The 24,015-nt window shown below is 34.7% G+C and overlaps 1 protein-coding gene across 2 annotated transcripts in view; it reads right to left on the bottom strand.

Moving 5' to 3' along the window:
• The window catches only part of LOC149806096 (DNA topoisomerase 3-alpha-like), a 103,601-nt gene that overhangs the window by 21,027 nt on the left and 58,559 nt on the right, over positions 1-24,015 (bottom strand). For both annotated transcript variants that reach the window (XM_089950974.1, XM_089950975.1), the window contains 9 exons: positions 20,256-20,334; positions 16,867-16,980; positions 13,200-13,269; positions 12,499-12,527; positions 10,175-10,233; positions 8,436-8,508; positions 5,904-6,000; positions 4,242-4,341; positions 1,922-1,992 (listed from right to left, as the gene is read on the bottom strand). In XM_089950974.1, the coding sequence (XP_089807100.1) occupies positions 1,922-1,992; positions 4,242-4,341; positions 5,904-6,000; positions 8,436-8,508; positions 10,175-10,233; positions 12,499-12,527; positions 13,200-13,269; positions 16,867-16,980; positions 20,256-20,334 (692 nt within the window). The remainder of the gene's footprint in view (positions 1-1,921; positions 1,993-4,241; positions 4,342-5,903; positions 6,001-8,435; positions 8,509-10,174; positions 10,234-12,498; positions 12,528-13,199; positions 13,270-16,866; positions 16,981-20,255; positions 20,335-24,015) is intronic.

Genomic DNA, 24,015 nt, shown 5'->3' with positions numbered 1-24,015 from the left:
CTTTGCAAAAGAAAATACTGAATATTCTGCTTTCCTTTTCAACATGACTAGAAGTTGAATATTATGAAGATGAAATACAGTGATAGTGACAACTGCTTTGCTCAGTTTAATATCGTGGTTAAACACTGGCATGGTAGCCTCAATTCTGAATAAACAAATCATATTATAGAACTCTATATCACTATAAACATGAAATACATTTACTCTCAAAGTGGAACATTTCCCATTCTAAACAGAAAATTGCTAAGAATTTTTTTATTCAATTTGTTTAATTAAAATATTTTTAACAAGAAAAACATAGACCTGTATTCAGGTCCTAAAATATGGAACACATATGGGAAAAATGGGACACTTGGCAGCTATGTATAATATCCTTTGATTGTCATGTTTCTCTATTCTGTGTCAATGCTTTTAATGGCTGCATTACTAACTTGATAAAAGAAATTTCAAAATTTTACAATAATTTTAGGACAGTGTATTTTTACAAATTTTTATTATATAATGCTTTAAATTGTGCATTTTGTCACATTCATGAACATTTTCTTGTGAAAATTAAGAGATTTTTATTTTTCATAACCCTTTCTTCCAAAAGATTATTACAATGAACATTGCTGGGGCAGGGTACAATAGCAACTTGACAGAATGATCCATCAGACTTCAGAGCCTAACAGGAGCTGCAGTGACTCAGTGGTTAGCATTGTGAGCTCACAAATGAAATGGTGTAGCTTCAAATGCTACCAGTCTGGGTCAGCTACCATGGTGTGTCCTTAGCCAAGGCAACTGACTCCAGTTGGGTCAGCACTAAATAACCAACTTGTGTTGCTGTGCAGTAAATCACCAAACCAAACCCATAACATCATTCAAACAACAGATTTGAATAATTGTGAGTTTTACTTGTAAGGGTTTTGCTGCAAATTTCTTTTATTTCTACCTTCAGATACGAACTGTGTTTGTTGGCAGGTTTTGAGTCTCATTTAGTAATAGACGCTGCACCCAAGTTTTGACTGTCCCTTAATTTCACTTTGTAATGGACACCAATCAATGCCTCATATCTCCATCATTTTCTGACATGATTATGACTGTTAAAAATGCTACATAAACATTTTCATTATAATGTGTAATCAAGTTTTTCATAAAAATGTGTACCATTTGTTGTAACACAGATTATCGACTAGCAAAAGGTCATGTAAGTTCAGTCTCTGATGATTTGCAGGATTCATATGGAAAGCTAATTATAACACAGTGAATACCTGAAGCCGGCTTTTTGTTGTTAGGGGTCAATTTTTTAGCATTTCATGAATCAGCTTTTTCACTGATTAAATCTATTTATTCTAGATCATCAACAGCCTGTACACTTTTTAAGATCTAATCATCCTGATGGGGGGGGGGGGAGAGAAAAACTGAGAAGAAAAAATAAAGTAGGTCTAAATGGAAACCAAATACTTCCTAAGTGGAAAATGAGGTAGTTCTAAAAGTGATATTGCCACTGTGGTCATCAAAGTGGTACTGCCACTGTGGTAATATTTTTCTCCCACTGATATATTTCAATTGCTCATAATGAAATATATAATAAAAAATAATGTATCATGTAAACAACAAGTTAAACATGCTCTGGCAGTGAATTTTTTTGAAGCCAAAGATTTTTACATGTAAAGGTTATAAACCATTACACAAGAAATATTTGATTTCTGTACATAATATGTTAAATGTATCTAACAAAAGTTCTGTGGAACCCATTTACAATGAACCCAAATGATCACTGAACATTTTCCACTTAGAAACAAATAAAGTGAGGAAAATTTGCTAATTATTTTATCATGACAATTTAACTGGTACTTTAAACTTTAACAAACACTCACAAAATTTAGAATTAATTGCCAACAGATCAAATTGTACTACACTGTAGAAAAAATATACTTACTCTAACGATATTGTTGGGGGTACTGATCCTCTCTTAAACTTGAATTCAATTCTGTGTACATCTGGTCCACACTATAAGAAAGTTACAAAGTATACCATGGTTCCATTTGTCTCACGTCTTAATTATTCCATAAACAAAGAAACCAAACAGAGGAAAACTAAAAAACAAGAATACTGTGAACAGCCTGCCCCATACTTAACAGTCCTCTATATTAGATAACTGAAATATCTGCACAGAAACCATTTTTCTTTTTTCAGTCACAGTGACCTTGACTTTTGTCCTTTGACCCCAAAATCAATAGGTCTCTTCCTTACACTAAGTGCATGACATCTACAATGTTTGGGCCAGGTCTGTGATGTCAAACTAATTTAAGTGTGCAGAAACCATTTTTATTCTTTCAGTCAGTAACCTGGCTTTTGATATATTGATTCTAAAATCAATTGGGTTTTTCCTATGATCAAGTGCAACCCATCCACAAAGATTTATAACCATAGACAATGGAAAACTGGAGCTCTTGGTGTAGAAACAATTTTCTTCTTTAGTCAGTGTGAACTTGACCTTTGATGTTTTCTGCCTAATATGGAAAGGCTTCTTCCTTACCCCAAATGCAAACCATCAAAAATGTTTAGCAACTGCAGACAGTGAAGAATCTTAAAATATTATTCTAAAACAAGTTTTCTTCTCTGTCACAGACCAGTAACCTTTTGACCCTGAAACTGATCCTTCCCCCAAGTACCAGCTATCAACAAAGGTTGGTAACTGTAGATGGTGGAACACTTGAGTTATTGTGCAGAAACAGTTTTCCTTCTTTCAGTCACAGTGATCCTGATCTTCGACATTTTGATCACAAAAAAATATGGTTCTTCCTTATCCCATTGCAAGCCATCCACAGAGTTTGGTAACTTTATATGGCAAAAACAAACCTGAAGTTGTTGCCCTCAAATCAAATTGGTAATGGATGGATGGATGAAGAAAGAGACAACATTGTAAAATAAGACTGTCTGCCTTATGGCTGGTGTACTTACCTAGCAATAAGAGTACTGAAACAGTGACCTTTAAGCCTTCATGCAGGCACTAGTAGAGCATGGCTGACTAGCTGTTTCCATGAATGTGACATCTGAACTTTAGACCCAAAAAACTAACATTGCTCACGATATGTATCAAGAACAAAATTTATTATGCAAAAACCTTTTTCTTTTTTTTTTCTTTCTGTCACAGTGACTTTGACTTTTGATCTTGTGACCCCAGAATTAACAGACTTCTTTCTTACCCAAAGTGTAAACCATTCACAAACTTTTGTGAAGGTACCTGATAAAGAACTAAAAGTTTTGTGGAAATAAAACATAGTAAAATTTTCAATCAGTTTACCATGACCCCAGACTTTCTAACCCCCAAATCAAAGGCATCTAGGTACAGAGTTCAAGATATTATGCAGTAACCATTTTTTCTTCCAGTCCAAATAACCTTTTAACTATAAAACTGATAGCCTTCTCCCTTACCCCAAGTGCAAGCCATCCATAAAGTTTGATCCAGGTCTGTGATGTAGAACTAACGTTCTTGTGCTAATACTATTTTTCTTATTTAATTCACTGTGATTTTAACCTTGGACCTTTTCACACCAAACTTGATCGACTTCTTACTTATCCAAAATGCAATTTTTTTTTTTTACAAATATAGAAATACTGGAGAACTCGAGTTAGTGTTGAGAAATATAATAAGGAACAAATGTATTGATTGGAGACAAATGTCATACCATCATAAATTCCACGTTGGGGACAGACCATTTAATGGGGGGGGAGACCTGGGCTATGGGTGGAAATCCCAACCCCAACTACCTTGAAAAAAGTATTCTCGCTCTGATTTTAAAAAAAAATAATCTATCATATCCATTATATTATTTGAAAGAAAAAAAGTTAATTATAAATTAAAAAATTAAATTCTTGTTCGACAGAAAATCTTAGGCTCTTACCAAGAAAATGAATAGCAGGTCCCCACATAGTAGGCATAAAAGACATAGCACAAAAACTGTGAAAATATAATCCTGAAATCTTAGGTGTTAATCCATTATATCTTTCATAATAAAAATGTTGAATTATGTGATATAATTCAGAATATTTATTTACTGACAAATTTCATATGTCAGATTCATTACGGAAAACACTAGTCAATAATGCTATTTCTAAGGTTAAGTTTTCTAAATACAACAAATCTCTTAAACTGTTTGGGAAACAATATATTCAGTAATATTTTGTCTTTCTATTATTACAGTCAGAGTGAAAATGGCTAATACATTATACAAAATCTGAAGTTCCACTCTTACCTGTGGGCAAGTGTCATCTAATACTTTGGCTTCCACCACAGAATCTGGTAACCACACAGCTTTTCTACAATTTGGATATCCAATACAACCTATGTAGTGCCTAGAAAAGAAAGGCTGGTGCTAATTATGTCAAACTGAGCAAATTAATTTAATTTTAAGTTCTACTACATCGATCATATTTATGTCCTTGTTTTCTGTATATAATCTTCATAAATAGTTCATGGTAGCTACTTCAAATATCTTCACTTGTTTCTTAACTGTTTTGTTACTAATGGTGCTTCTCCTCTATTCAAATTTTAATAAATGCCATATTATTTAAGAGAGATTACAACTTATAAATTATTTCCTTGTCAAAATAACAAACGCAGTTAATACTGTAATAAACTTAAGTACTGGAATCTGATATTCTAGCCATAATCATTTTAGCATTGATATTCTAGCCATAATCATTTTAGCATTGATATTCTAGCCATAATCATTTTAGCACTGATATTCTAGCCACAATCATTTTAGCATTGATATTCTAGCCATAATCATTTTAGCATTGATATTCTAGCCATAATCATTTTAGCATTGATATTCTAGCCACAATCATTTTAGCATTGATATTCTAGCCATAATCATTTTAGCATTGATATTCTAGCCATAATCATTTTAGCATTGATATTCTAGCCATAATCATTTTAGCACTGATATTCGAGCCACAATCATTTTAGCATTGATATTCTAGCCATAATCATTTTAGCATTGATATTCTAGCCACAATCATTTTAGCATTGATATTCTAGCCATAATCATTTTAGCACTGATATTCTAGCCATAATCATTTTAGCACTGATATTCTAGCCATAATCATTTTAGCATTGATATTCTAGCCATAATCATTTTAGCATTGATATTCTAGCCATAATCATTTTAGCATTGATATTCTAGCCATAATCATTTTAGCATTGATATTCTAGCCATAATCATTTTAGCACTGATATTCTAGCCACAATCATTTTAGCATTGATATTCTAGCCATAATCATTTTAGCATTGATATTCTAGCCATAATCATTTTAGCATTGATATTCTAGCCATAATCATTTTAGCATTGATATTCTAGCCATAATCATTTTAGCATTGATATTCTAGCCACAATCATTTTAGCATGATCTCATAAAAACAGTTTGAATTCTCAGTCAATAAAGCGAATGTAACTTTTTTATGATTGGTTAAGAAAAAATCCCCTGCTTAGAATGCAAACATACACTTTTATGATTTCTCAGCCTAGTCTGGCATGCAATATCTAAACAAAACAACTAAATTTACATTATATCTGTATCAACTATGCATAATGGATCTCATATTATATACAAACTGAACCTTGCAAGATTTCAAAAGACCTTTAATTTGCTTGACATGTTATCTTGTTTTATATTTAATTATTTTTAATGTATTAAAACTATCTGTACATCTTAATACTATCAAACTTGCAGAGCCAATAAAATACCAGCTGTCAATCAAAAAAAGTTATTTTCCAGCTACAACTCACTTGTAAATATTTTCCCATCAAATCTCCCTATTTAGACAAGAAGGAGAAGTCATTTTCCCCGAAATTGTTACTCCAGCATGACCCCATTACTCCTCACATTTTCAAACAGAAGCTTTCTGTCCTTACCCCTTATTATTTTTCTTGCTTTTCAGTTGCATATCCTGCCCACACTGAGGACATTTCATTACTGTCATGGGCATGTTTTCCAGACCTCCAAACCCTGCTGAAAAAGGAATTTATATTGAATATAACTGTCAGAGGCATGCTTTCCAGACCTCCAAACCCTGCTGAAAAAGGAATTTATATTGCATACAACTGTCATAGGCATGCTTTCCAGACCTCCAAACCCTGCTGAAAAAGGAATTTATATTGTATACAACTGTCATAGGCATGCTTTCCAGACCTCCAAACCCTGCTGAAAAAGGAATTTATATTGTATACAACTGTCATAGGCATGCTTTCCAGACCTCCAAACGCTGCTGAAAAAGGAATTTATATTGTATACAACTGTCATAGGCATGCTTTCCAGACCTCCAAACGCTGCTGAAAAAGGAATTTATATTGTATACAACTGTCATAGGCATGCTTTCCAGACCTCCAAACCCTGCTGAAAAAGGAATTTATATTGTATACAACTGTCATAGGCATGCTTTCCAGACCTCCAAACCCTGCTGAAAAAGGAATTTATATTGTATACAACTGTCATAGGCATGTTTTCCGGACCTCCAAACCTTTACTTTCTCTGTTTCACACATTCCCTGATCAAACTACAGAGATGCTGCCAAGATTTTATCCGAAGAGGTATCTCCCCTCTTGTCATAAATACAAAGAGGAATACAAACAAAGGGGTGGGGGAGGGGAAAAATCACCATAATTCATTATTTGCCCAACTCTTAAGTAGCCATCTCTCTTACTTCCTGCCCTGTTAGGGTTATACTGAGTCATAATCCTTCAAAGATTCCCCCTCAAGATGAATTAATTGATTGCTTCTGTATTTAATATTATGTACCTTGGCGGAGTATAAATAGTGTTCTGTGCTGAGAACCCAGTCACAGTCTACCATCTGTTAAGGCATATGTACAATCAGTTTAGCCAGCCTGAACAAGTCAGGAAACTTTTCTTTATGGTTGTTTGGTAGAATGTTTGGAGGAGTTATATCAAGGATATCTCTGCTCCAAAATGCATCTGATCTGGTGACATGACATGTTATGTAAGAATTGATGTTGCAAAGTTCAAACAGCTAATTTCCAGCATAAAAAGCTTATTTTTCTTTCAACCTTTGCAAATTATACACATCAATTCTCTTGCCATGGTGTTGTGTTATAACTGTTTGCAATGTAACAGCCAAGATTTCTGATTTTTTGCATACACGTTTTGGTTTCTTCTTTGGCAGTTTACCCAAACCAGCATCTTTGTTTTTAAATTTTATTGTGCTCTGTTTGGGAAACACTAGACCTCGTCCTTCATTTTCTTTACTCTGCTATTCTCTTTACAGATTTGTGCCACCATTAACTTGAAAGTTGAAAATAATTAGTAATTTTATGCACAGCAATACTATAATCACATCTTTTGGAAATGGGCCAAAGTTCATGCAAATGAGAAAAAAGGCCATCAACCACAGAAATGGTCTCATACATGTTTTCTGTTATAAATAATTAGCAGGATTTCCAAGCATCATTTTGTTTTAACCCACATCTGCTTACTTTTCAATGGTATTTTACTAAAATATGTATCCTTACATTTTTTAAGTAAGATTTTTATTTAATGAATAAAAGTTATAAAAAAATTTTTATTCTTTGCTACTGCATTTTTATATGTGCGACTTTTGACTAATTTGTGGGAATTCTCATGCATCACTGCTGTCCAAGTGTACAGATTTGAGACAAAAAAATTTTGCATTTGCATACCCTTGAGGCATGTAAAACACTCAATCATCTAGGGAACACACTGAAATACATCTAGACATGTACAACGTTTGTAGAATGAACATGTTTTTCCCTAAAGATATCAATAATAAAAGTTTAGTTTTTACAGTCTTTCCTGATAAGTATCCATAATAATAAGCTATTCAGCTTATGTAATAGACACCAGCTACGCCTTCATAAGTTATGTCTTCACAGACCATTTCCTTTACCGCTCCAGTGGCCTAGTGGTTAGAGCGTCCATCTCGGAATCTGGAGGTTGTGGGTTTGATCCCCGGCCGAGTCATGCCAAAGGCTTACAAAAATGGTACTAATAGCTGCCTCACTTGGTGCTCAGCATTAAGAGGTTAGTGTTAGGACTGGTCGACCTGATGTCAGGATAATGTGACTGGGTGGGACATCATGCTACATGTCTGCAGCATGATGCCCCAGTGCTGGACATCACTATAAACTACCACAATGCAGACATCGTAGTGATATGGCTGAAAAATTGTTAAAGCTACGTAAAAAATCCTAATCACACACACACACACCATTTCCTTTAGTGATTTCCCCATCTTAGTATTAATCTTCCTAGAGAAAGTGGGCTTCAATGTTATAAATGCTGATTACATTTAAATTTCATCCAAAAAGTGAACGCCACTTATCAAATAAGTTCCAGGTTAATGCAACATGCACTGTTATATCAAAGGAATAAACTAGCTCATGGATGCATAAAATACAAAGCTGTACAGACCTGCTGTGTTTTCCGATGGGGTAACAGGATCCTCTCCTATGTATTGGGCAACAGCCTGGTCAATCTTTAAAGCCTAGAAGAAGAATAAGAGAATTCTTTTGACACGTCAATATTAATTTGTCCTGTATATAGCAAATTAAAGTAGTGACAACTCTAATGGATTGGTTAGTTGAAGTGATACTATCTTACATATGACAAATGGAAGTACATAACTCCTGAGATTTTGTTATTCATGTCCTTTTTGCTACTGAAAACATACATCAATTTTATCAATAAAAATGTACCTGCATAAGACAATTTGTGCATAATGATAATTTCAGCTGGTTCTCAGAATGGTTATCATACATTCATTTTAGTGATACGAAATCAAAAGCTCAAAAAAGTGACAATATTAAAAGATGGTACTGTTGATGAAAGCAAATTAATTGCTATTAAATGTGGCAAAAAAGCATAATTTCAGCTTAAAAAGTGTAATCTATACATTACATGCCAGAATTACAGCATGTATGAAAAAGACAAATTTTTACTACTAACTTGGTTCTGCAGCTGATCAAAATTCTTGTCACAAAGGGCAAAATTCATATGGATTAGAATCAGAATACCAACAGAAAATATACTGAAAAATTATTATGTTTAGCACTCACTACAACTAGTCTACATGTGCTACTTCGCTGAATGGAATTCTGAAATGATCATGGTCAGGTGCTCAGAGTGCTGTATTATATTACTCTCATATTCTTCTTTTAAAGTTTGTAAAGCAGTGTTGATCTGTAACTTTTTCTGATCTGAGATGTTTTGAAGTTTGAAAAGATCCATCTGCTCTAACACTTTCCATCATATAACATCCACAACTCGCACCATAAAGCGTTTCACTTAACATCTGGTGCCATTTTCTTTGAAAATATTGACTGGTTCACTAACTAGCTAGCTTATAAATAAAATGAATCTGTTAGGCAAAGTTCATATTTGAAGAAACCCACGTTTTTATTGGAAATGGGTTATATACAGCTGCTATAAATAGCAAATAAAGAAAGTATATTCTCAAATTTATGACTGGAATTAAAGAGATAATAAAAATGACAAAAACAACTTTTATTGCTTTATTCTTAATTTATATTTTAATGTAGCAAAAAGGTGTAACCCATATAGTCTAGCCAAAAATGTCATTTGGTGAAAAAAAAGCATAATGGTTGGCACATCTGCATAATCCAGGGGGTGGGGTGGGTGGTAAAATACTCTGACAAAAGATTTGAATTCTCAAATAATAATAATAATATAATAATAATAATAATAATAGTAACAAGGACTTTGTATAGCACCTAATCTTTAGAAGCTCTAAGCATGTTGCAGCATTAGATAACATCTATAACATAAAATACACACATATAATGATATTATTACAGAAAACAAACACCATGAAATTAGAAAACAAAAACATGCTGTAAATATTTAAGGTAGGGAACATTATAAGGTCTTTAAGTTTGTTCTTGTAGTTGAAATAAGTGAGTCTTAAGAGCACTCCTGAATGTGTCTTTGTGTCTAAGATCAGTGGGCAATTCATTCCACATTGCTAACCCTGGTATGCAAAAGATTGTTGTCAATATGACTTCAAATGTTAAATAAGAATTGACATGGTCTTCAGGACAACATTTTCCCAAATATATAGATAAATATGAGTTCACTGCCAAAATTTATTCACACAGATTAAATTGCAAGTGTGGATTAAGCTGTGTATTTACCTGTTTGCAAGCTTCAATAAAGACCTCCTTATACTTCTGAACATGGGCTGTCAACACAGCTGAGGTTTTAAAAAAATGAAAGGATTAAATGACAAAATGTTTACCACCATAAAATTCTCATAAATTTTGCAAAGAAACTGAATTTTCGATAAACCAAATATGACAAAAACTACAATGAAATACAGTATTAGTCATTCAGTAACTTGTAAATATGGTAAAAGTACTTGGTTTGTAGAAAGAGAATGATACCAAGATATTCTAATTTAAATAATTTCAAAGAGTAAAAACCTCAGTAACACAAATAGCAATCACTCAAATACTGTAAAGAATAAAAAAATCATGTACAGTAACCACAAGTAATGTTGAAAGCAATCTCTCAAATGCTGTAAAGAATAAACTTAACTGTCTGATTTACAGTATTTCATACAGAGTAATACCACAGTATTTCATACAGAGTAATACCACAGCAATCACTAATAATCTTAACTATCTGATTTAAAGTATTTCATACAGAGTAATAACACAGTATATCATACAGAGTAATACCACCGCAATCACTAATAAATCTAAACTATCTGATTTACAGTATTTCATACAGAGTAATACCACCGCAATCACTAATAATCTTAACTATCTGATTTACAGTATTTCATACAGAGTAAAAACACAGTATATCATACAGAGTAATACCACCGCAATCACTAATAATCTTAACTGTCTGATTTACAGTATTTCATACAGAGTAATAACACAGTATTTCATACAGAGTAATACCACAGCAATTACTAATAATCTTAACTATCTGATTTACAGTATTTCATACAGAGCAATAACACAGTATATCATACAGAGTAATACCACCGCAATCACTAATAAATCTAAACTATCTGATTTACAGTATTTCATACAGAGTAATACCACAGCAATAATCTAAAGATGTTAATATTGTGATGAAGACAGTTCAATCTGGTTTAGATATTAATAGCTACCATTTTATAGACACCATTAAATGCTGACCGTGAGTAGATTTTGTTGTTAATAAACACTGTGAGGTAATGACTACAATTTGTGCTGAAACATCTCTCCATCATCACTCAAATGACTTTCCTAACATGTACACATTTACATTAATCTGCACCAATCAAATGACTTCTTAACATGTAGATTTACAGTAATCTGATTCACTCAGATGACTTCCTAATAGGTTGAGATTTACAGTAATCCGAATTACTCAAATGACTTCCTAACATATAGACTAGTCATTTCCAACCTTTTTATGCTTCAACCCTAAACTGGCCAACATGACATCATCAGGCTTATGATATTATTAAATAATCTTCTGATGACACTTCAAAAACCATACTTAGGACCCCCAATGACCCTGATCTGGGTCACAACCTGAGACTGGGAACCACTGATTAAAACATTTAAGGCAATCTGCATCACTCAAATGACTTTTAACATAAAGACATTTACAATAATCTGCATGACTCAAGACATCTTAACATAAAGACATTTACAATAATCTGCATGACTCAAGACGATTAAAAACATGTAAAGATTTACATTAATCTGCATCATTCAAATGACTTCTCTTGCCCACTTCCAAGAACACTCCAATCTAAGAATCTGTGTATTTATAAGTTCTATTATAATTATTTAGGAAGAGCTCTGTACACGATGCAGTAGAGATGTTAATATCAATCACTATCATAAAGTATAGGCACACTGATTTAGATTAAAAACAGTCATACTAATATCATACATATCTGAGACATGTCTTCCCACCACAAGTGATGTAAATCATATGAAACTGACTCCAACAGGAAGCACTAAAACATAACATGATTACTGCAAACACTGTATTTGAATTTGTTAGAAGTGATCAGTAGAACAAACAGCTTAGACCCTGATCTTCAGGTTCATTATGCTACAATAGATCAGGATCTTTGTTGTTTGCAGTTTGACTTGACCTATAAGTGAGTATATATATGGTACTACCATCAGTCGAAAATATTCAAGGGTTGTCTGATGACTAAATTTTATTTTACTCCCTTGACCTATAAAACTGACATGATGAACTAGTGGATCGGAAACTTTAGTAAGATCATAAAATTGCTTAAAATTTTCAGCAATATACTTGGATACAATGACATAAATACCACTAAGTTTACTGAAATGAAAACTATTCTTCTAAATCTACATTATGTTCAGTGAAATTAATACTGCTCTCATTCTTTCTACAGCATCACATTTTTCAGCCTTCCTACATGGAGAGCTGAGATATAAATTTTCTTTTCAGGAACATGTTAGGAAATCCTTACCATCTTTATTTTTCTTCCCCTCACAAATCCTGTAAAAGACATGGTTCAATGTTAATGAAATGAAGCAAAAATCTGTTAAATGTGCCTTTATTTCCTATGTGACATACTCAGAGTGACACGCTGATATTGGCAAAACAAAAACAAGAAATGGAAAACAGCCTGATTTACATCCAAATTAGATGCTATAAATTACAACCAGTCTAAACTAAATATTGTTTTCAATTTCTAACACACATGTAACTTTTATGAGTGAATAATTCCACAATTCTCAAACTTCATCTCAACAAAGATACAATCTCGTTATTTGGTATCAATTATTTTGTAATAAGACAATTCACATTAAAGTTCTACTTAGCCATTGTAAAATTTCAAGAGAACTGGAAAATTTAAATGTGAACAACTTCATTGTAATGACATAATAGGAATTAAACTAGAAGTGTGTTTACAGAATGTAGATGTCTGGCCAGTAACTGAAAACTGGCCTAAGCATATAACCTAATTAGACAGATAGACATACAGATGTACAGTTAGGCAAGTGTAATACTATTTTGCCTCAACCAGATTCAGGGAAAACAAAAACGATTTCATCAAAATCAAAATTGTTGGGATATATCTGAATTCATCAAAGCTTCAGTGACAATTTATTTATCTGAGTAAATTTGTATAAATATTCAGTTTTCATGTACAATATATTTACTTACAGTTTTAAATCTGCCTCAAGCTCAGCTCTCAGATTGGGTTTGGACATCTCATACCCCATATTGTCATAACCTGAAATAATGACCATATGCTTCATCAAGGTCATCATCAAGGTCATCATCATCGTTATCGTTATTAAGTACATTGTACAAGAATTTTAAGTCAAGTGTTCTCCCAAGGGCCTTGAAGGATGGCATACCTGCCAACCTATTATCAGTCCAACCAAATACCATGGAATGAACAAAGAAACGAACAGTTACTTGAATTAGATACAAATATCTCTTGCAACTTGACAAAATAAACTCTTCCTCTGGAGTGCAGAATTCAATTATTTTTACAACAGTCCAGTGACAAAGTATCAAATGACTCCCCCTTGTTTAGTATCAACTGATGGCTGTTCCATTTAAACATACAGGGAAGGCAGTTTTAAAAAATATTTGCCAGGGTATGTAGATTTCACAGAGTTCATATTAAAATGATAAGAAAATCTAAATTGCATCTATGGGCGAGTAGCAATGTTTAAAAGTGCCTTCCCTGGGTCCCATGTATGTTTTAATGGAGCAGCCCTGAACACAAAACTAAAAACACGATGATCATTTGCTGATGGCAAGCAGAACATGGATAACAAGCACATATCCATTATGTGAGCAACATTCATTATAACATGCCTTGTTATAACACAAATTCATATATATCACATTGTGGAGTCAGAAATGTCGCCATCAGCTTAAAAGCCCCCAGATACATACAGGACACTTGAAATAAAGACATCAGCTTAAAAGCCCTCAGATACACACAGGACACTTTACATAAAGACATCAATTTAAAAGCCCACAGATACACACAGGACACTTGACATAAAGACATCAGTTCAAAAGCCCTCAGATACACACAGGTCACTTGACATAAAGACATCAGCTTAAAAGCCCTCAGATACACACAGGTCACTTGACATAAAGACATCAGCTTAAAAGCCCTCAGATACAAACAGGACACTTGACATAAAGACATCAGCTTAAAAGCCCTCAGATACACACAGGACACTTGACATAAAGACATCAGCTTAAAAGCCCTCAGATACACACGGGACACTTGACAATAAAGACATCAGCTTAAAAGCTCTCAGATACACATTGGACACTTGACATAAAAACATCAGCTTAAAAGCCCTCGGATACACACGGGACACTTGGCATAAAGACATCAGCTTAAAAGCCCTCAGTTACACACAGGACACTTGACATAAAGACATCAGCTTAAAAGCCCTCAGATACATACAGGAGACTTGACATAAAGACATCAGCCTAAAAGCTCTTAGATACACACAGGACACTTGACATTGTAATAGTAGGTTACAGGTAGTACCAACTGGAACAGAACCATTTTAATTTGTAGAGTTTTGCTGTAATAATCAAACTACTCCCTGTTCTTGGTCTGCACAAAGTCATTATTATCAACATTTTAATGAATACAGAACTTTTGTTTTTATTTCCCATCTTTTGGAGAATGACTCAACCATTTATTTTGAGGGGGGAGATCACACTTTACCCATAAGAATGAAACTTGGTTGAGGCAGTTTTATACCTAATGAATAGTTCACCTTAAGTACATTAAAAGGGCGATACCCATGTACAATTTTAGACAAAGTCTTCATCAAACCTAAATACAAGTTTCTTATTAGAAACTCCCAATGTCTGATTTATGCATTTTATGGTCATTCCCTCTGGAAACATCCAGAATATACAAGTGTTCCAAAAATAGAGTGTTCAAATGATAGTTTTGTGCATTAGTAAAATTCAAGTATTTGGATTAAATATGAATCTAGCACAGAAACTCTACAAATTAGGCTTCTTTGAGCATTTCTAATGGAAATATTATTATAGATACAATGAGATCATTTGGTGAGTACACATACCCTATCCAATTTCCTTTTTTCTTTGAAATGTATACGTACCAATGTCTGGTTCTCTGCTAAAGGAATATTAAATATGTAATCATTGTTTTAAGTTTTTCATGTTTAATAAGCATCAATTTAGGTTGATGACTGTATCAATAAAGCCACAGTTTTGCACACCCTACCTATAATACTCCTTTTTAGATAGAAGGATATACAGGCAATATTTTCTTGATTTGTCTGGATACTGTACAGCATGTTACACAACACAATGGCACTTTGTGGACCCTGATTATTGTCCTTTAGCTGGGTTTCACTGTCTTTTTCGCATTAAGTGATAAAATGTCCCAGTAATGTGACCCCCATCTTAATTTTATGCATTTAAAAAAATTCCCTGCTAAACCAGTTTAATCACAAAAATTAACCAACCAATTAAGCATGATTACATTCATCTACTTTAGGTGGAAGACTGTGGTAAAAAGCTCTATAACCCTGTAGCCAAAAGCAAGAAAAACTGGCCTAAACACAAAATGTATTTAAAGTGCAAAACTCTGAAAGATAACAGGATGAAAAGATAATGGTGACACTATATACGCCGTTCCAAATTCAAGATACGTCATAAAAATCAAATGAGATGTTAGGGAAAAGCAACAACCTATGAACACTAGAGTCTAGAAACAGTTTTTTTTTCTGGATTAATGTTATATTGTTATGAGTCTATGCTCTTAAAATAAGTAACAGAAAAGAGTGAAAGATACCCAGCTTTGTAAATTTAACAAATAATTTATTTCCTTAGAATGCAAAGTGAAAATGAGAAAAAAAGAACTTAAGATATTGCAAATTAAATCCCAAAATAATCCAAGAATTACAGACACAAGTCTTAATAATTTAAAGTCCTGAATAAAACTCATTACAAGTCCAGAATAAATCCAAAATCTGATAGTGATGATGTGTCTTTTATAGCTCCTTGTGTGTTGTTATGCCAACAGTCTTTTACTGAATTAGAGAATTATAACTCCAGGTTTGAATACACTATAAATTCCAGTGAATGTCTCTATCCAAAATTTTTATCAGAGCACTTTTTTATTCCAGAGAAAATAATCACTTGAATTCAGTAATTTGAAGAAAATAGATTGCAGACCAAAATGACTGGTCACAACATATAATACAGTTTCCAGGTGCTAGATCTTAAAGCAACTGATCAAATCCTCTAAGTTACACTATATATAGTTCTGTACTTGACCTCAGGTCACAATTAGCATTTTCTAAATACAAATAATTACCTAATGGAAAATAACCTTCTAGAATGATCCTAATGTTTATAAAACAATAATTATAGGTTACTGCATTTGTATGGGAAAATATGAGCTAGTTTTTTTTTGATGTAAATACTGCATGACCTTGTACCATATTTACTTCTATTAATAATAATACTGATTTTAAACCCATACATACAGAGAATAATTTAGCTATGTATTAGTTGTTTACAATGAATAAAATAAAAAAATATTTTTTGGGTCAAGCAGAAGTGAACTCAGTTTTAGACAAGGTCAAGTCCAACATACAATGTTACATTACAATAGCATGTAATGAAATAAAATAAAATAATTTTAAAAAACTAACTAACAAACAAAGTAAATTAAATATACATAACAATATGCATTTGCTAGCTCAGCATAATCTTGTCTCATTAAAAGAGTTGTAAAGCACTCAAAATCAAATCAAGATGTGATAGCCTGAGCTAGATGAGTTAAAGAGATCAGGCTGTTTTCTACCTTCTACAAGCCCCATTCCTAACTGCCCAGGTACAAATCGGCCATCTGGACGTAAACCAACATACATCCTGGACTTGATGGTCTCTATGTGTTCAGCATGAGTAGCATCAGTGCCTGTTGATACAAAAAGTTTAAACAAAATTATATTTCTCAGTAAATACATACCTAATCACATTAACATTGGGAAATTACTTCCTTTTGCCAATGAATCCAGCCTCCCTTAATGATGAATGTCTTTCCACCTATTGATGAAGGGAAGTAACACTTACAGATTAACTTCCCTATTCCAGCTATTAGGCCACCCAGATCATAAATCTTTGCCAATTTAAGCTCAAGCTATACCCGTTACAGTAGTAATGTGATCAGGGAAGTATTTTCAGATAAACATAATTTACTACAAAGAAATGTCCTGTCTATTAATACATTAACAGATCATGTTCACTTTAAGAGAATAGGTAGGAGGAGGAGGAAAGGTCTACCCATATCACCCTGTAGGAACATGATTGCCCTACTGAATGTCTACCCATATCACCCTGTAGAAACATGATTGCCCAACTGAATGTCTATCCATATCACCCTGTCGGAGCATGACTGCCCTACTGAATGTCTACCCATATCACCCTGTCGGAGCATGATTGCCCTATTGAATGTCTACACATATCACCCTGTAAGAGCATGATTGCCCTATTGAATGTCTATCCATATCACCCTGTAGGTGCATGATTGCCCTATTGAATGTCTACCCATATCACCCTGTAGAAGCATGATTGCCCAACTGAATGTCTACCCATATCACCCAGTAGGAGCATGACTGCCCTACTGAATGTCTACCCATATCACCCAGTAGGAGCATGACTGCCCTACTAAATGTCTACCCATATCACCCTGTAGAAGCATGATTGCCCAACTGAATGTCTACCCATATCACCCAGTAGGAGCATGACTGCCCTACTGAATGTCTACCCATATCACCCAGTAGGAGCATGACTGCCCTACTAAATGTCTATCCATATCACCCTGTAGGTGCATGATTGTCCTATTGAATGTCTACCCATATCACCCTGTAGGAGCATGATTGCCCTACTGAATGTCTACCCATATCACCCTCTAGAAGCATGATTGCCCTACTGAATGTCTACCCATATCACCCTGTAGGTGCATGATTGCCCTATTGAATGTCTACCCATATCACCCTGTAGGAGCATGACTGCCCTACTAAATGTCTACCCATATCACCCTGTAGAAGCATGATTGCCCAACTGAATGTCTACCCATATCACCCTCTAGAAGCATGATTGCCCTACTAAATGTCTATCCATATCACCCTGTAGGTGCATGATTGCCCTATTGAATGTCTACCCATATCACCCTGTAGGAGCATGATTGCCCTACTGAATGTCTACCCATATCACCCTCTAGAAGCATGATTGCCCTACTAAATGTCTATCCATATCACCCTGTAGGTGCATGATTGCCCTATTGAATGTCTACCCATATCACCCTGTAGGAGCATGACTGCCCTACTAAATGTCTACCCATATCACCCTGTAGAAGCATGATTGCCCAACTGAATGTCTACCCATATCACCCAGTAGGAGCATGACTGCCCTACTGAATGTCTACCCATATCACCCAGTAGGAGCATGACTGCCCTACTAAATGTCTATCCATATCACCCTGTAGGTGCATGATTGCCCTACTGAATGTCTACCCATATCACCCTGTAGGATCATGATTGCCCTACTGAATGTCTACCCATATCACCCTGAAAAAGTATCACTGCCCTACTGAATGTCTACCCAGATCACCCTGTAGGAGCATGATTGCCCTATTGAATCTCTACCCATATCACCCTGTAGGAGCATAACCACCCTACTGAATATCTACCCATATCACACTGTAGAAGCATGATTGCCCTATTGAATCTCTACCCATATCACCCTATAGGAGCATAACCACCCTACTGAATGTCTACCCATATCACTCTGTAGGAGCATGCTTGCCCTATTGAATGTCTACCCTTATCACCCCGTAGAAGCATGATTGCCCTACTGAATGTCTACCCATATCACCCTGTAGGAGCATGATTGCCCTACTGAATGTCTACCCATATCACCTGTAGGAGCATGACTGCCCTATTGAATGTCTACCCATATCACCCTGTAGGAGCATGCTTGCCCTATTGAATGTCTACCCTTATCACCCCGTAGAAGCATGATTGTCCTACTGAATGTCTACCCATCTCACCCTGAAGGAGCATGATTGCCCTACTGAATGTCTACCCATATCACCCTGTAGGAGCATGATTGCCCTACTGAATTTTTACCCATATCACCCTGTAGGAGCATAACCACCCTACTGAATGTCTACCCATATCACCTTGAAGTTGCATGATTGCCCTACTGAATGTCTACCCATATCACCCTGAAGGAGCATGATTGCTCTACTGAATGGATAAACTTTTCCTAATGTAAGTGGGCAAAACCAAAGATTATGTGTTTAATGACATGTGAGAGCAATCCCTATGTGATCCCACACCTTGCTTTTGCCCAGGGCTGAGGTTGTGCTGTCATAAATTGGGCATGGCAACTGTCTGCACAGCTAACAGTGGCCTAACAAGATAAGCTCTGTTCCTTGCAATGCCCTTTCACACAAATAAAAGCTGGAAAAAGGAGACTGGGCATGCCAGCAAACTGACTGCATAATGTCTCCAATTACGATATTACATCTGAAGGTCAGCTTTGTGGAAATCAATCATATTTCACAAGCCAAAATCTTCAGTAGTCAGACCTGATCCTGTGAGAGTTCAGAGTAGGCCAATCCAATAACCCCCTTAAGCTAAGTGCTTTTCATTTTTCAGGAAAAGATGTATATAGATGTTAATGAGAGTAATTTCTTAATTTTAATGTGCTCAGTAATATATCTCACTGAGAAATAAACTATGGTTGCTAATTATTCACAAACATAACAATTGTTTTTATACTTTAGATGATAAATAATGAAACAGCTTCATGTTGGTAACATCCCATATTCATCATTTTCTTCTCAATTATTACATTCCTTCTATGCAAGCATATCCGTGATGAAACAGATCAGGAAGAACAAAAAACTTGAGAAATAATCGCCTCTTCACTGAAAGTGATTCTACACAAGAAAACCAGATCAGTTTGTGCAATGATCCTGACTCATACGAGGAAAGGTAAGGAATGAAGATATCCTTGGAGGCTGAAGTGTACATACCCAAACCATGTGGCTCAATACCCTAACATTGAATGCTGACATTGTTAATCCTCAGATACTGAAATCCAACAACATCCATAATACTGACAGGACATAGCAATTCGAGTGCTTGAACCTATTTAAATTGACATGCTTAACAAGAATCTTACCAATGCCATGTTTATCCATCAATGCAATAAGGTCAGCTTCACTTAGAAGTGGGGGTGCTGATGTCTCTCCTCCATCCAGCTGTTCAAAAAAAAAAAAGGCAAATAAGAAACCATTTCTTAATTCTTGCAGTTAAGAGACTAGATATGTTTAATTGTGAAAACATGTAACATGTATTCTGATTTAACAAATGAAAACATTCTGCGTGTGGATCATGATCAAAGCACTATGGTGGTTATACTCAACAGTATTCACAAAATTTAACTTCCACACATGTATGTTGCACTAATGTTCAATCTCGGCCATGAAAACTGCTCAATAGATCTTTTTCACCCTGTAGGATTCAAAATAAAATTTGCTAATGTTTTATCATATTTAAGTAATAGTTATTCTGAAGCTGTTTAAATGCAGCTTGTTAACTAGCAAAAGTGCATGTTATTTGACTGCTGTCCCTGTTCCAATAATTTAATTTTAATTACAACTACACTCATATGGAAATTTAAATACCAGAAATTGCCTTTCTCTATATTAAAAAAATGAAGAAAATCTGACGTGCTAAATTAACATTTTTAAAATCTCAAACATTTAATATACACTCTGTCCTTCTTTTAAGACTGGAAACCATAACATAAATTATTGAAGAGTGTGACTTTGACCCAAAGGTCAAGGAATGAACAATGTTGTATAATGATAGTTTCAAAGTGATACATCAAGGGGTTTAGGAAATAAATGCAAATGAAATAGCTTTATACAAAAACTGAAAAACAATGTTAATGCAAGTGAAAAAAACCTATATAGAATGGCTATGCTATACTTCTCTTTCCATCATTCACCAAGATGACCCTCTTTCCATCATTCACCAAGATGACTCTTTTTCCATCATTCACCAAGATGACTCTCTACTATTTTTATACAACATAGCAGTTCGGTAAATTAAGTGAAGAAACGGTTGTTATTAAGCTGCATTCCCTCCAAGAAACAAACTGAACCTAAAATGATGAGCTTTTTTCTCTCACTCATAACTACTGTACTTATCCAATGATAAGTAATGCTTGATCAATCCATTCTGACAAATATTAACTAAGGATATTCCTGACTTATAAGTAGCTCCCCCCAACAAGGTCTGGACACATTAATTATAATGGCACCTTGCTTTCATCATGGGAGAAATATTATATGTTGTTGTTGTTGTTGTTGGGTCTAATGCCATTTTTCAGCACAATGTATGCTATACATGGCGGCCAGTATAATTGGTGAAGGAAGAACTTTGGAAAAACCCGGGAAGAACCACCAACCCACAACAAGCTACTGGCAGACTTTCTCACGTACCAACGTTAGCCGAGCCCGAGCCTTGAACTAACGAAGACAGAGGTGAGATGGCAGTGATTCGTAATGGTGAGCACTTTAGACCACTTGGCCACTCAGGGCCCCGAAATATTATATGTAAAATGACTGTCTTACTACCAAAATGCACCCAGACCATCCAGTTCAGCTTGTTTAGATTTTGGGAACACCACATCTTGAACTAAACTTTGCGCTGACTGAACATGACATGCAGTATGTAAAAATGATACCCCAACCCACAGGCTGCAAATTTGTTGTTTCAATTATTGTTGTCCCTGTCAAATGGGTCTGATATACTTTTTGAGACAGAAAAAGTTGTAGGCAAAACCATATGGTGGTGACAATGGTAAAGTTAATGTACATGCTCTACACTTGGTTTTGCCAACTCTCATGTCAATAATGGGCTGATTTGCCTGTTTGCCACATAAATTATCGAAAGAAATTCTTAGTTATTATGTCTCCTTACAACTGCTAGATTGTTACCCATCATCCAGACATTTTTCCAGTTTAAGCAGAGCAATACATCAACAAGAATTCCCACATCTGTGGAGAGGTGTGGGTTGTTTAATAGTACAGACCTGCCAACCTAGACGTCTGTCTCAGTAAAGCAGTTGATTTTTTTCCATAAGTCTGACCATTTTTCAGCAAGGTGTAACAAAATATCATAAACTGTTATTGTAAAGCTGGAAACGTAATTAAAAGTTTGGTATTTGGAACGTGCAGTGATGATAAATATTATGTTCAACTGAAAAGTTTGTAAAGGAGGCGTAGACTTTATTTACCACTAGTACAGTTGCACAAATTTTAGTTCCAAACCCTATGGAGCTCAATGGGTTGTTGCTATCTCTCAACTTGATGTAATTCCTGGAAATTCTTTTTTCCATTTCACATGACGATGGCAATCATATTTCCTGCCATGAGTCATACTCAAATTGGCAAATGATGTCCAATAAACATAATTGTGTCCCTTCCAGCTTATATTCACAAGAATCTGAATATTCATTTTTATTTTTCTGTGTTGATTATTAACGCTTTTCAAGAGGCTTATTTCCCCTTTTGTCTTAAATGTGCATTGATTGATGGATGCCATTTTAAAGAAAATTTTCCATGATGAATAGTTTGATCATGCAGACACTTTGCATGAATAAATATGTGCAGTTTAAAGCATCTGACATGTTGCTGTAAAGTAAGTCTGGTTCTCTGACCAATTTCACTACTTCTAATATGAAACCCAGATCCAAATAAAACAAAGACGAACAAATTTTCCGGATTTTTTGGCAATGGTAATTTTTCCATAGTTTTTGCTTGTATGAGTTAATCGTAAAAGTTGGCAGGTCTGAATTAGTAATGTGAGGCACAAAAGGACACAAAATGTACTAAAAGATTTAGTTTCTCCATCAAATACTTTCCTTGCTCATGTTAACATTAGTGAAGAATACATAATAGAAAGGGGAAATGCATGAGCATACAACCTCCAGTACAGGAACCCTCTGATTGAAGAATGACTATATTCCCTATCTGAATGATTAATCACTGCAAACACAAGAACAGAGCAACTGCTGGCCACAAAAGATGTGATGACAATCAATGGATAAGAAAAGAATTACTTTTCCTGAGAAAAATGTCTCGGTGAATTCAGGTTATCTGCATACCAGCCACCAGCTTCTACATTGTCTCTGATCAAAAGATTGTTTTAAAGCAACGCTAGCAGAGACAACTAATTTCATGATGCAGAAATTCCAATGTAATGTATTTGTGACCTGCTACTTGCAGTATTTGATCTGGAACAGTTGACTGTACAGAAGACGTAAACAAATTTCTTTCTGAGCCAAATTTGCAATCACGTATTTACTGCATAAATATGCTGTGGTTGGAAAAATGTGTCAGTTTGGAGAAAGGTTTATAATAATAATAATAATAATAATAATGAGGACATTGTATAGCGTCTAATCTTTAAAAGCTCTAAGCGTTTTACAACATTAGACAACACCTATAAGATAAAAAAAACATATGATATGATTACAAAAACAAACAACAAGAAATTAGAAGAAAAAAAAGAAGAAAAAAAGAGAATATTTAAGGTAGGAAACATTATTAAGTCTTAATTTTGTTCTTGCAGTTGAAATAAGGTGAACAGAGGTGAGTTTATTCACTTCTGTAAATTAACACTTAAACCATGCTTGCATGTATAGTGGATTCTATGTTAAAGATATACAAATCCCTCCCACCCCCACCCCACACACCTGCTATCAAATAAGCAATACCCTAAGGTTTACTTCTTGTTGCTGTTCTTGTCTTGGGGTTTTACTTCATTTTTCATATGATGACATAATTGGTCACGACATAACAAACCCATGTGGGGGGTAAACTGGCCATATTCAGACAGATGAGACCATTTTTCTCAAATTCCCTTTCATG

This window comes from Sinohyriopsis cumingii, chromosome 2 (assembly GCF_028554795.1).
Source record: "Sinohyriopsis cumingii isolate HCF-2022 chromosome 2, ASM2855479v2, whole genome shotgun sequence".
Taxonomy (NCBI): domain Eukaryota; kingdom Metazoa; phylum Mollusca; class Bivalvia; order Unionida; family Unionidae; genus Sinohyriopsis; species Sinohyriopsis cumingii.
Note: the sequence above shows the minus strand (reverse complement) of the source record. Positions and strands in the feature narration are given on the sequence as shown.